Source organism: Thunnus albacares, chromosome 6 (genome assembly GCF_914725855.1).
Source record: "Thunnus albacares chromosome 6, fThuAlb1.1, whole genome shotgun sequence".
Taxonomy (NCBI): Eukaryota; Metazoa; Chordata; class Actinopteri; order Scombriformes; family Scombridae; genus Thunnus; species Thunnus albacares.
In genome coordinates this window covers 3,530,377-3,543,161 of record NC_058111.1, presented here as the reverse complement: position 1 = coordinate 3,543,161, position 12,785 = coordinate 3,530,377, and the positions used below count along the sequence as shown (strand labels likewise).

Genomic DNA, 12,785 nt, shown 5'->3' with positions numbered 1-12,785 from the left:
TCCAGTGAATCTAATGGAAACACGACTGCTGAAGGCAGTGAGATTTGGTTTCAATTAGAGTATATAATAAATATTTACAATTATAAAAAAAGGAGAGAGAGAAGAGAGAGAGGAGAGAAATAAAACATATACAAATATAGGTTATATTGCACATACTATAAGTGATAAAGCACACAGAGGAAAATGAAACTTGGGGAAACGTGTTCAGTAGACGAGAGGATCGGTTGGAGAACAGAGAGAAGTTAGGAGAGGCGGTGAAGGGGGGAAGAGAAAGTTGAAACGAACGGAGGTGGTTTAGAAGAGAAGAGGCGGATGAACAGTACAAGAGAAATGAGTAGGAGGTACTTGTATAGGAACTTGAACAGGAACTGTGGGAGAACAATCTGGAAAGAGGGAGGCGATGAAGATGGTCGAGTGACTCACACGTTGAGTTATAACACAACTGACACACACAACTGTCCCCTGAAATAGTTTTTCCCCTTTATGTTGATTCATCTTCACTCTAATATCTCATCAAAACATGAAGCGTCGTGTTTGTCATCAACTACTGGTTGGATGAATCATGTGGTAACAGTTGTCTTAAGGTTGTGTTCACAACACATTATAAACACTTCGCATGTGTGGTTATTATATAATTAGTGTTATATGTGTGTCAAACTTTCAACATTTACATTTAAATATTTAAAAAAGCTTCCCGAACTGTTGTTGGGATGCTGTTGTCAATATCAAGAATATAACACACTGTATTAAAGACAATGAGCAATGAGTATATATATATATATATATATATATATATATATATATATATATATATATATATTAGGGGACAGAACTCCTCGTGCACAGTCAGTATTTTCAGTCAGGTGCTGGTGGGTCGCAGGAACATATGAGGTGAAAATCAAAATTAACCAGCGCTGCACACTGTAATGACTTTACTGTGACTTTATTAAGAGCGAACAACGCGTTTCTCCTGTAGCTTCTTCAGGTTCGCTCAGTACAACTGCTGAGATAAAAACAGTCACAGTCTTCATTTTCTCAAAGTAAACATTTTACAAAGGGCACGAAAAATGAAAATATACATATTACAAAAAATATGACGTGATTAATGTTGCACAAAGTTACAAGAATGACACCATTTTATATAATTAAACTTCATTAAACAACAACTGACTGAACAGGATGAGCAGAACAGACTACAGCCGTCCCTCAACATCACTGAATGGAGACCTAGTGGCTCATCTCTCCCTAAGAGTCCAAACAGCCTGTAGAGAGAAATACAAGTTAATATTTAGCTACATATCTCAGACGAAAACTCAAATCCTGTGTTTCATAAAGTTAACATACTCATATCACAGAAAAGAGCTCAAAAAAGAATTAATTAATTTGGACACTTGTAAGGATTCATTACTACTTTAAAGGTTTCAGCTGTAAACTCTGCCGTGCTTTGTGCCTGGATTATTGTTACGACAAGACGTTCCTTTTGAAAACAATAACTGAAAATGTGAGAGTCTAATCTATCGTCATATTCATGTAACTTTGTGTCTGTGAAAGCAGATGATATAAATGTAAGAGTTTCTGCTTCTCTTTTTATAGCACCAATATTTAAAGTGTTATAAATGTTATATTAAAAGCTGCAATAGATACGGTAAAACAATGTTTCTATTGCTCACTACTGTACACATAATGAGTTTATGTTATATAAAATAAGAGTTTTTAGTCTTATTTAGCAGGAGTTTGCAGTCAGAGAGGTTAATGAAGTGCTGTTAAAGTTTGAAGCTGGCACTCCCCACTCTGTAAGTTTTTATTGAGACAAATCGCATCATTTGAACCAGAATAATAGGTAAAAATTGTTAACACACAGACTCCTGCTTCTATAATCTGGCAAAGTGTAATTTCCTCCTCTCAGCTCTGATCTTCCTCTTAATGGAAAATCGATGTCTCTAAATATCTCTCTCTCTCTCTCTCTCTCTCTCTCTCTCTCTCTCTCTCTCTCTCTCTCTCTCTCTCTCTCTCTCTCTCTCTCTCTCTCTGTCTCCTCTGATCTCTCTTCCTCTTTTTTTTTCTCTTCCTCATCCTCTGTTTTTTCTGTCTCGCTCAAACTGTTTACTTCAGCAGATGATCATTAGACTTTCAAAGGATGTTTTCATCTCAACAGGGACGCAGAGAGATACGTGTGTGTGTGTGTGTGTGTGTGTGTGTGTGTGTGAGAGAGAGAGAGAGAGAGAGAGAGAGAGGTGGACTTATACCAGTGGTGGAAAGTAACCCAGTACATTTACTCAAGTACTGTACTTCAGTAAATTTTTGAGGTATTTGTACTTTACTTGAGTATTTCTATTTGATGTTACTTTATATTTCTACTCCACTACATTTATCTGACAGCTTTAGTTACTCGTGTGAATGGCAGCTTCCTTCGGCTGCACGGCTCACGACTGTTTTTGTGGGTTGTTAAAGCTTATTTGACTTTTTACAATAGAGATTGAAAAGTCAAATTTTTGCAGAGATCGCCCGTGTGTTCATGTGTTCAGACTTATAGCTGTCACTCAACCGTGCACGCTCTGCCTCTGAATGCATCACTAATTGCTCACAATGACACTTTGTACATGTGATGATGTGTGTACGCCTCCCTGAAGTGAATCAGGTACCAAAAAAACCCCCAAAAAAACCACTAGACGGCCTTGAGTTGTCCCATGTTTATTGTTACGGTGCTCCAGGTGGCGCCAGGTCCTGAAAAAACAGGAGCTGAAAAACACTTAGCGGGGAGGCTGCTGCTGCTGCTGCGGTTTTGTACTCGGCATCACTATCAGGGGCCCTGATCGCTGCACAGAGAGGGAGGAGAGGAGGAAATAAAATGTATGTTATTCTACTCGGTACACAAAGGGAGGGAACAGAAAGAGAAAGAGATATGAGTGCTTGGCAGTGTGTCTGTCTGCCTCTTTTCCTCTTTTCTTGCTGCTTACCAACTTCTTTCTCTATCCCTCCATCCCCCCCCACCCCACCCGCCCCCCCATCCAGTCTACAGCTGACTCAGACCGGGAGTCATTGAGACTGTCTGAGTGAGCCGACTTCCTGCTAGGGTAGGACTAATAGCAAAGGGGCCTTTTATTAGATATCAGTGCCAAACCTTGTAATATTCCCTGCCTTTGATGTGAGAGATTGTTTTGAGGTGAGGCTGTTTTTTGGCTATTGTTTCACTTTATTTTAAGACTTACAGTATAATCACTACGTCACAACCAGTTGTAGCATACATAGTTTTTTGGGATAGTTCTATACCACTATCCTGCATATCAGTGGTACTATATACTGTATATTTAAGGCTATTTTCAGTTAAAAAAGTATGTTAAAATTTTCATATAAAGATCTAAAGGTGTCAGAAGCTATTAAATTTGAACTCTTAAAGAGCGTTTTGGCTTTCAACCATTTGTTTTAACGTCTTTCTCAATAACTCAGCCGTCACAGTGTTGTTGTAATTTCTCTCCTTCTGCAAGGTGAGTGACGAGAGATTCATCATCCGCTCGATCTCTCACCGCTTTCACGGTTTAGTTTTTGTTGACGTGACAGTTTTGTGTCAGTCGGTCTACATTTTCTCCTTCTGTTGGCTCTGTAGTGCTAACATGTTCAGGTCAGGATGACTTCCTCAAATCCCCTACAGTGACCCACGAGGGACAGATTAGTTCCACTGATGAAAGAACTCATTTCCATTTTAAATTCTCAGGATTTTCCACATTATTCAAAGGTGTCTTTGGCCTCCTCTGAGCTCGCACCAGGAAAGGACAAAGCTTACAGGAAGTAGTGAGGTTCATGGGAAATGTAGTTGGCTCCCAATCATCTTTATTATGATTTCATATCATTTAATTATAGTCCTAGTTTTGTAATCAGTTTTGACAGTAATGTATTGATAGTGAATGAGAGCTTTATCTTTAATATTGTTAATAGAAAATTATTTCGGCAGCTCATCCATTTTTTTGGTATTTTTTACATCTTCCTATGAAAAGTCTGAAAAGTGTGATTGAAAGAGATGTGGCATTCACATGCAGTCATATAAACTGGAAAAATGATGGTTGATCAGAACTGGTTGGTACAACAGAGAGTAAAAGAGTTTAAAGTTGTTCTGAACGGCTACACTGAAGGTGACGTTGTTTACAGGTAGGAAAACGGTGCATATTTTTAGACAGTATCTCACAGAAGGAGCAAGTGTTGCTCTCAGCTATTCACACTGACTGACGTGGTTATGTCAGGAAAGCCAAAAGAGACCTAGAGAGGTGACTTAAAACTGACTTTCTCACCTCTGCACAGCTGGCCGATCGTGTGAAGTGAGTAAAAATGGCCCTTCACAGTCCAGTCCCCTATGTTTGACCATCCGACAAACACGTCTGGCAGAGTAAACCGGCTTCTTTATATTTCTAATCAGAAGTCAGCTTGTGAGTGTGAAGCTGTTGTACAGTCGACTTAAACGTCTGAGCTTCCACAAACTGGAGTTTGTTTTTTTTTAATTGTGTATAATTTGATTGTGTTGGATTCTTTGTCCCAATTTAATGTTTTCTTGATGTTCCTTAGTGTTTGTAATTGTCACATGACCAGGTGACCGAGGAGACATATTCTGCACATTTCCAGCTCTATATTTATCTTCTGGGGCTCTACTGGAATATCTTTGCATGATTTCCAGTTAAAAACTCCTTATTTATCTTCTACTGGTCCTTTATGCAGCCCCTCAGTTCAGCCTCTGTCTGAAACAGGCCGTTTAAGCTCCTGTCTCTTTAAGGCCCCGCCTCCCGATGAGCCCACTCTGCTCTGATTGGTCAGCTTCAGGAAGCTTCCTCCGGCTCCGGGGGCTACGTAAACAAACTATAGTAGCAGGATTTCACTTGTACATCTGTACATGTTGGAGCAACCTTACCAACAACCTTACCAACAACCTTAGCAACAACCTTAGCAACAACCTTAGCAACAACCTTAGCAACAACCTTAGCAACCAAGGCTACAGAACAGACAGCTGCATGTGCGAACAAGCTTCAAGAAGAGGAAATAGAGGTAACTTTGCAAACGAAGTGTTCAGAGCAGGCTGGAGCCCTGGATTTTGACTTGTAGGGAGCTTTTCTACATACGTTCACCTCGTGTTTTAACATCATAACAGCATAAAAATAACAGAAAATCACATAAAGCACGATGTGTCCCCTTTAAAGTTTTCCTCCTGGGTTTTTAAAACAAGGCAGTGAAGTAGTTGAAGGTCACTTTTCTTCACTCTCACCTCGTCCAACCTCCCTTCTCTCCCTCTCTGTGTCTTTACAGTAAGTACCAGTCAGTGAACATCAGCACTAACCTGTATGTGATCAGCCAGCCGTGGCTCTACACTCTGGCCTGGTGCGCCGGAGCTCAGTCTGTAACCACCAACTCCATCCACATCCTGTCCAACATCAACAAGCCGCTCTTCCTCATGGTGAGCATGTTCGACTCTTTCATCAGACGTTATGATCTTGAATAAAGTTCACATCATATTTCTTAAAGGTTTAGTTTGGCTGCGTGTCGCCCCGTCTGTGATCTCAGCAGTCTGTACGAGTTATCTTACAGACTCTGCTGCTCCGTTTTTCCTCAGACACACATCTGTGAGATCATTCAAAACACCAAAATCAGTTAGATTGTTTTTTTTTAATTTAATTTTCTCAGTCAAACTTGATCTCAGGGGAAAAAATGCAGTTGATTGCGCACTAACAAAGGCATAACCAAAACGTCTGTGCATGTATTGATTATGAAAACTCCTTTTTGTGCTTTGAATGTTGACTTTTGTTGTTTTAGGTTGAGAGCAATGTTTTATACTTCTATCTGTGAAATCACAAAAATGTCTTAAAACGTCAGTCACCGTAAACTTTTTCTACATCTGCTTTAAAGCCTTTGTTGTTAGAAAGTATTGCTAACTAGCTAGAACCAAAATGTTGAGATATTTTCATTGTTTTTTTGTCATTAATGTCCTGTGAGTCTATGTTTGTGCTGTTTAACAAAGACCAGATTTGTCTGAGGTTTTCAACGTCTACTTAGAAAGAGTCTTTCTATATTGTTATGTGAACAAAGAGTGAAATTAAATGAAAAGTTAAAGAGCTGGTATTGTGGAAAAACAATAATAATGATCTTTGCGGTGGATCAGGGTGATGGTGAGGCCTCCTGTGCTGTAAAATTACTCAATCTATCTCAGCGGCGCCCCATCCAGCTCTTATTATACATCCATGACTTAGACACAATCTCACCGTTCTGAAACATCCTGTTGAGTCTCAGATTCAGGTTCATAGACGCTGTTTCATGTCTTCAGCGGCAGCCATTAGTCCAGCCAATCGGAGTAGGTGCTCATTAATAACACCAGCTTTATGTAAATAGTTTCAGAAACAGCCTGTAGGAGGACAGGAGGAGAGTCTGGGCTGTAAGGAAAGATGGATTTAGAGAAATCTAAACAGTAAAATGTCACAGATATGTTTAAAATAGACTAATAGCATAATACCACATCTTTAGGCATTTTCAAATGATCTTTCTAAACAGTGGAAGTTTGGCTCATTTTAGTTACAAACACCATTATTTCCTCATTAAAGAAGTTCTCATTCACACCTCCGGCTGTGTTCAGTTGAGTGGGGAAGATATCAGCTTCTCTATCAGTGTCACAATCATAGATGTCTGAAGATTGAACCTCCAATAAGTTCCAATGAGTTTGATGAAGTTTTTTAATATGAGCGTTCAAGTCCCAGTTTCATATGTTACATAACAAACTAATGATATTCACGTCCACACTCTGCTGACTCTGTTTATTTCAAACCCAATAAACTCTTTTTTCTCTCTTTCTGTTTCTCTCTTCTTCAGACTCCAGAGGAATATAGTCTGATGTGGATCCTGACTGATGCCGTATCTGCCTTCCTCATCATCGCCATTTTCATTTTCCATTGGTGCGTAGACACACACACACTCACACACACACTCACACATAATTACCCTCCCCTGCTTCTCCTCTGTGTAGCGTCTGGTGTCGAGGCTGTGCGGAGATGAGTCATCCTGGCTGCTGATGAGGTTTTATTATTAACATGTAATCTGAGATGTCACCGTCGGCCGTACGATGCACAGAGAGTGAAGGAAACATGTTTCATGTATGAAATCTGTGTCACGGTGTATAAAACTCACAAATGAATGATATCTGTCGCTCAGTTGTCTTGTCGTTCTGACACAGACGGGTCAGTCTCAGTTCCTTTATAAAAGTTGTTCTCAGCAGCTTTGTGGATTGGTCTTAATATGGAGCTTTTTTACTATCTTTATTCAAGAGCGGCTACTATCATACTGTATGCAGCTACTATAGTAAAAATCACAGGTGCTAGTGTATAAATGAACCGTCCTCTTAGTCCAAAAGTCATAAATAAAGCAAGAGAAGTACATTTAATTAAAGCCCAGGAGGGCGGGAGGGGAGTACCCGCCCGTACGGGACGCTCTAAGAAGTAAAGCGAACAAGCTCGCAAGGAGGCAGAGATCATTTCATTGGTCAACAGTAAACCTGGCCTTCTATTGGTCGGGGGATTTTGACAGAGTTGTTGCACAAAAAAATCCAAAAGCAGAGCAGAAATCTGAGAGCAGAAGTTTCACGAGCGCTCAGAAGCAGCCTGAACGCTGAAGCTGGAGCAGGAAATCTGTGCAAGCGACGTTATATTTGAGTGCAAACACACGATTTGAGCAGAAACAGAGCAAATCTAAGCAGCAGAGCAGAGTGCGAGGGCGGGGTTTTGAGGGACAAATTACAAAATTTGAACGTGAAATCAATAAATTATGCTCTCACATTGATATACCATGCTCTTGAATAAAGATAGGGAAACAGCTCCATATCTTAATAGGAACTTTTAGTGTCGCTGAAGAGGACACCTAGTGGTAGGAATAGATAGTCAGCTCCAGACTAGCTTTAACTCTATTTATACTGTTTGTGGAGCATTTGTACAAGTCAATAAAGTGATTCACATGATTAAAATAAGAGAACACAGTAAGAAATATATTGTACATGACAATAAAAATATAACAGCAAAGGAAAGAGGAGAAAATAAGATACAATTAAATAATGAAATACATCTTGTTAGAGAATAAGGTTCTAGCTGCAGTGTTTTTTGCTTGTTGTAAACACAGTAGCAGGTATGAGAGGAGCTCGGGTGATAAACAGCTGATTTACAGACGTTACTAATATAATTCAGACTAAAATCTTTAATTAACAGAACAAACTCACAAACTGAGGATATGTGTTGTTCTTCATGTCCTCCTCTGTGTTTTTATTTGTTCTTTCATATACAACCTATTTCATCATCAGTCCCCCTCTTCTCCCTTTACACCTGGACTTTAATCACTCACCTGGACACACACACACACACACACACACACACACACACACACACACACACACGCTCAGTGAAGACATCAAAGTAGTTGCAGTAGTAAACACAGAGCCACATATAGACACCTGGTTATCCTCTGCTGCTCTGATCTCTCTCTCTTTGGTGTGTGTGTGTGTGTGTGTGTGTGTGTGTGTGTGTGTGTGTGTGTGTGTGTGTGTGTGTGTGTGTGTGTCACAGGTGGAGAGAGAGAGGTCTGCCCTTCTGGTCTGGCAGCCGTCAGACTCACGAGAACGGACCGTACAGCAAGTTCAGGACGGGTATGACAACATTTTTTCTTCTCTTCGCTCTTCGTTGAGGCTCGTGTGTCTGCTGTACTGTCATGTGATGAACATACACATGTACATAATGTACATAATGTATATAATATACATATGAGACCCGTTTCTATTGAATCTGAGGCCTCGTCATGGCCGACACAAGCTGTGTTTACTGTGATTTGGGGTTTTTACTGATGAGGCAGATAACCAGAGAAAATTATACATCTTAAAACCAAATATTAGCTTCTTATAAATATTGCCTGTCTTGTCTCTGAGAAGTTTAAATTATAAGAAATGACATCAACTATCAGAGAAAATGTTGAGGCTCTTTTCAGTTGATTTTTGCCTTAAAACATCTTTTGATCTTTTATTTTAATTCCTTTTAAGCCACAAACAATCACCAGAGTCATAAAATAATTAGACATTATTTTATGAGTCCTGTCTTTGCATGCAGTGATCCCCTGCTGTCTGTGTGTGTGTGTGTGTGTGTGTGTGTGTGTGTGATTATATGTGTCTATCTATATGTGTGTGTGTGTGTGTGTGTGTGTCAGACTCTTCGGAGGTCCTGTGTGTTCGCTGGAGCCCCCTCCACACTGACTCCCCCGCCGGAGCCCTCGTCTCCCTCCCCCTGGTCTTCAACCCATGACACCCTGCATGTCAGCCCTGCATGTAAAGCCCTTCAGGAACCTTGTAGGAACCCTTGAACCCTCTTTGAACTGTACAAACGTCTATGTTTCCCACCAAAAAAAAAAAACCCTCTATGAAGCCCAAATGAAGAAATTATTTGGGTCAAATTTCTTCCAGATTGGTCGTCAGTGAAAGTTCAGTTTGACGGGGGTCACGGCGCCTGATTCATTGTGCTGAACAATCAATGATCTGGTTGAATTTCTGGATTTATTTTGTTGTTGTTGTGGCTTCTTTTAAAAACGTTGTGATTGAAATAAAACAGACAGACATCATTGTCCGCAATCTTTCCAGCTTTCTGCGGCTCCGTATTTCTCTTTTTTTTTTTTCTTTCCTTTCATTCAAAACAGAATAACAGAAAGTAGATGCAGCTGGTTCGATTAAACCAATTATAGAATAAACTGGAACTGATGGGGGGGATGCCATGTTGCCATGTTTATGTGCAGTGTGAGCGAAGACGTGCTACATGTACATACATGTGTAGTCAGGCCTCTCTCTCAGACAACACAGTCATTTATTACTGTTACTGTTACCTTACAGTAGCTCTAAACAAAACATCATATAAAATAGTTTAAATCCCGTTTTGTTTAGCTCATTGAACATTCGCTGTGACAAAAATGTGGATCCCGGACACGCCGGCGGCCCAGGCTGCAGCGGTGATGATAAGAGAGAGCCGCTCTAAATGATCGAGGCATCAGATATCAGATTAGACGGCTCCACATATCTGAACCTCCAGGCGACCTGCAGACAGCAGGAGGAGAAGTGACAGCGACCGACTGTCACAGGATTAACATTTACTTTTTTTTTTTTTTTGAGATAAAAGCAGATGAAAGAGTGACGGACACCTAAAAAAAAAAAATGCTTTTCAAGATGCAACTAAACTAAAAACACTGAAATCATTAAATCTCCAAATACTGTAAATGTTTGATGTGCTGTAGCTCTATAACTGACCTCTCTCTCTCCTCCAGTATAACCTCTGTATTACCCACAATGCTCCATGACATGTGACGGTATAAACTCTTGACTGTTTGACCTCTGACCCCTCCCTCCCTCCCCCCTCCTCCTTTTGCAGAGCTGAGCGATGTGTGGTCTGTCTCCAGCGTCAATGTCCGGCCAGACCTACGGAGCACGCCCAGTTCACCCAGTGCCCCTCACCTGCCCACCATCACAGAGGAGTGACCGGCGGAGGAGGAGGGGAGGAGGAAGGAGGGGGAGACAGAGAGACAGAGAGAGGCAGGAGAGAAAGGTACAGATAATAAGAGATGGAAAGTAAAAGCCCAAATCTGTCAAAGTGTTTCTCTAAATGTTCATTATGAAATAAGCAACAAGAAGAAACACGCTTTATTATTATTTATTAAAAGAATATTAAACTAAAAAAAAAAAAAGACCAGTAAGAGAAGCAGAACTCTTTCATATCAAAGAAGCAAAACTTTTCTATCTCTTGCAGAAAATAGAGGGAGGCAGATTTTTACAAATGTTTAAAATTCAGATCAGATTAACGTGAAAGGGACCAAGAACAGAGCAGAAAGAAACAGAGACTTCCTCTCCCCCCGTCGTCCTCTCCGTCTGCGACCGCCTGCAGACGACTGAACCAAACTACACTGAGCTGCCAACAGGGACGGAGAGCAGAGAGACACTCCGGACAGGGAGCGCCGCCGCCGCTGTCGCCGTCGCCGTCGTCGCCTCCACCTCCGCCGCCACCACCCAGTGTCCCATTACCACACAGTATAATCTCATCGATACCATTAACATGTGGCGGGTGAGTGAGGACACATTTTAACGCTCCGAGTAGAGAAGCGGCGCCTGCGAGGCTGACTGACACGCTTGAGAACATTTTTTTTTCTTCCTCTTTCTGTTTGTCATTCGATACCACCAGCTGAGCTCAACAACGCAAGAAATCAAAGATACTAAACCTCACAAAAGAAAAGAAGAAAAAACAGTGATTATATATATATAATATAATATAATATAATATAATATAATATAATATAATATAATATATATATATATATATATATACTGCTGTAGTAATAACATGAGTCGCTTTCACTCTTTACGTCTCGTGTTTCAAGTTGATCAAAAAGTTTTTTTTTCGGAGGTGAAGCTCTGAGTGACTGAAAGCTGCCGGAGATGAAACGTGGACTCTGTGTGATCTTTTACTTTACTTCATCTTCAGCTGTACAGACATCAGGTGCATCAGACCGAAAACCTTTCAACCATGTCCTTAAAAAGTTTTATTCTGTGCGTGTCTGCTGTGAGTCGTCGGTTTGCAGTGTTTGCAAAGCCCTGAACTTTACACGTGTTGGGACTGACAGACTGAATGTAAACCTGAGGCTTCAGAAGGTTTTAGTTAGTTAGTTATTTATGTTTTGTTATTAAAGTGAATGTATTATCAAGCGAGGCCACATTTCACTAAGCATAAAAGTTTTTTTGGGCTGGAAGTCATTTCAGTTTGGCTACAGGTTTGTGCCAAATGTATTAGCTGCTCTAAATAAATCTAAAAAAAACAAACAACAAAAAAAAAAAAAAGCTCTTGAGAATCCAGACCGTGTGCTCTTTTTAAAAAGCAGCATCTGTTTTGTTTCTGACTTGTCTCAACGTATCAGGAGTGAAATCCACGAGGTTAGGAGCCTCGATTTTTATTATTTTTTAGGTTTTTTTTTTTGCTGGCTTGCTGCTCAGTGTTGGAGGTGAAGCAGGAAGTGATACAGTAAGTGCCATTAAAATCATTATTCAGAATCAGTTTATTCACTCAGCACAGTTAAAGGATCAGTCTGGACATTTTCTATATTTTTTTTTCTTTTTGTCAACAAATCTCATGTTTGGATCCAAACCAACAATGAACTGATCTACTAACAAGTATGTATGTGGATCTAAATCCTGATATATCTTATTATTCCTCAGTACTGTAGATCCAACCATCCAAACATGAAGGAATCAGTGTTACACAGTTCAACAGGCTGTTTATCCTGAAACCATTTTATCCAACTAGACTCATCTTTTCATTCAGTATTTTATATCCATTATCTGTCAATCTGACACTTGGATTATTATCAGATTATTTAAGTGTAAGATTAGGTTGGATTTTTTTTGTTTTTGTTTGTTTTTTTGTTTTTTTTTTGTCTTACACAACTTTAAAGGTGCAGTCTGTAGAATTTAGTGGCATCTAGCAGAACAGACTTGACAGAAATGGAATAAAATATTCATAAATATGTTTTTAATTAGCGTATAATCACCTGAAAATAAGAATCATTGTGTGTTTGTTACCTTAGAATGAGACCTTTATATCTACAGAGGGAGCAGGTCCTCTTCTGAGGAGCGGCGCCATGTTTCTACGGTAGCCCAGAGCGGACAAACCAAACACTGGCCACAAACACAAGACTTCTGGATGAGATTGTGGTCGATCTGGAGCTAAAATTTACAAAAAAAATGAGGTCGTTACAGCAGA

General features: G+C 40.0%; 1 protein-coding gene across 4 annotated transcripts in view; it reads left to right on the top strand.

The window, feature by feature from the left end:
• gdpd4a (glycerophosphodiester phosphodiesterase domain containing 4a) overlaps positions 1 to 11,305 on the top strand; it is a 45,660-nt gene extending 34,355 nt beyond the window's left edge. The window contains exons 14-18 of one of the 4 annotated variants that reach the window (XM_044355238.1): positions 5,287 to 5,434; positions 6,838 to 6,920; positions 8,574 to 8,653; positions 9,205 to 9,343; positions 10,410 to 10,498. In XM_044355238.1, the coding sequence (XP_044211173.1) occupies positions 5,287 to 5,434; positions 6,838 to 6,920; positions 8,574 to 8,653; positions 9,205 to 9,299 (406 nt within the window). In that variant the 3' untranslated portion in view covers positions 9,300 to 9,343; positions 10,410 to 10,498. Of the gene's footprint in view, positions 1 to 5,286; positions 5,435 to 6,837; positions 6,921 to 8,573; positions 8,654 to 9,204; positions 9,627 to 10,409 lie in introns of those variants that run through there. The other 3 variants (XM_044355239.1, XM_044355235.1, XM_044355236.1) reach the window with 3 other exon arrangements.
• Positions 11,306 to 12,785: the final 1,480 nt, after the last annotated feature.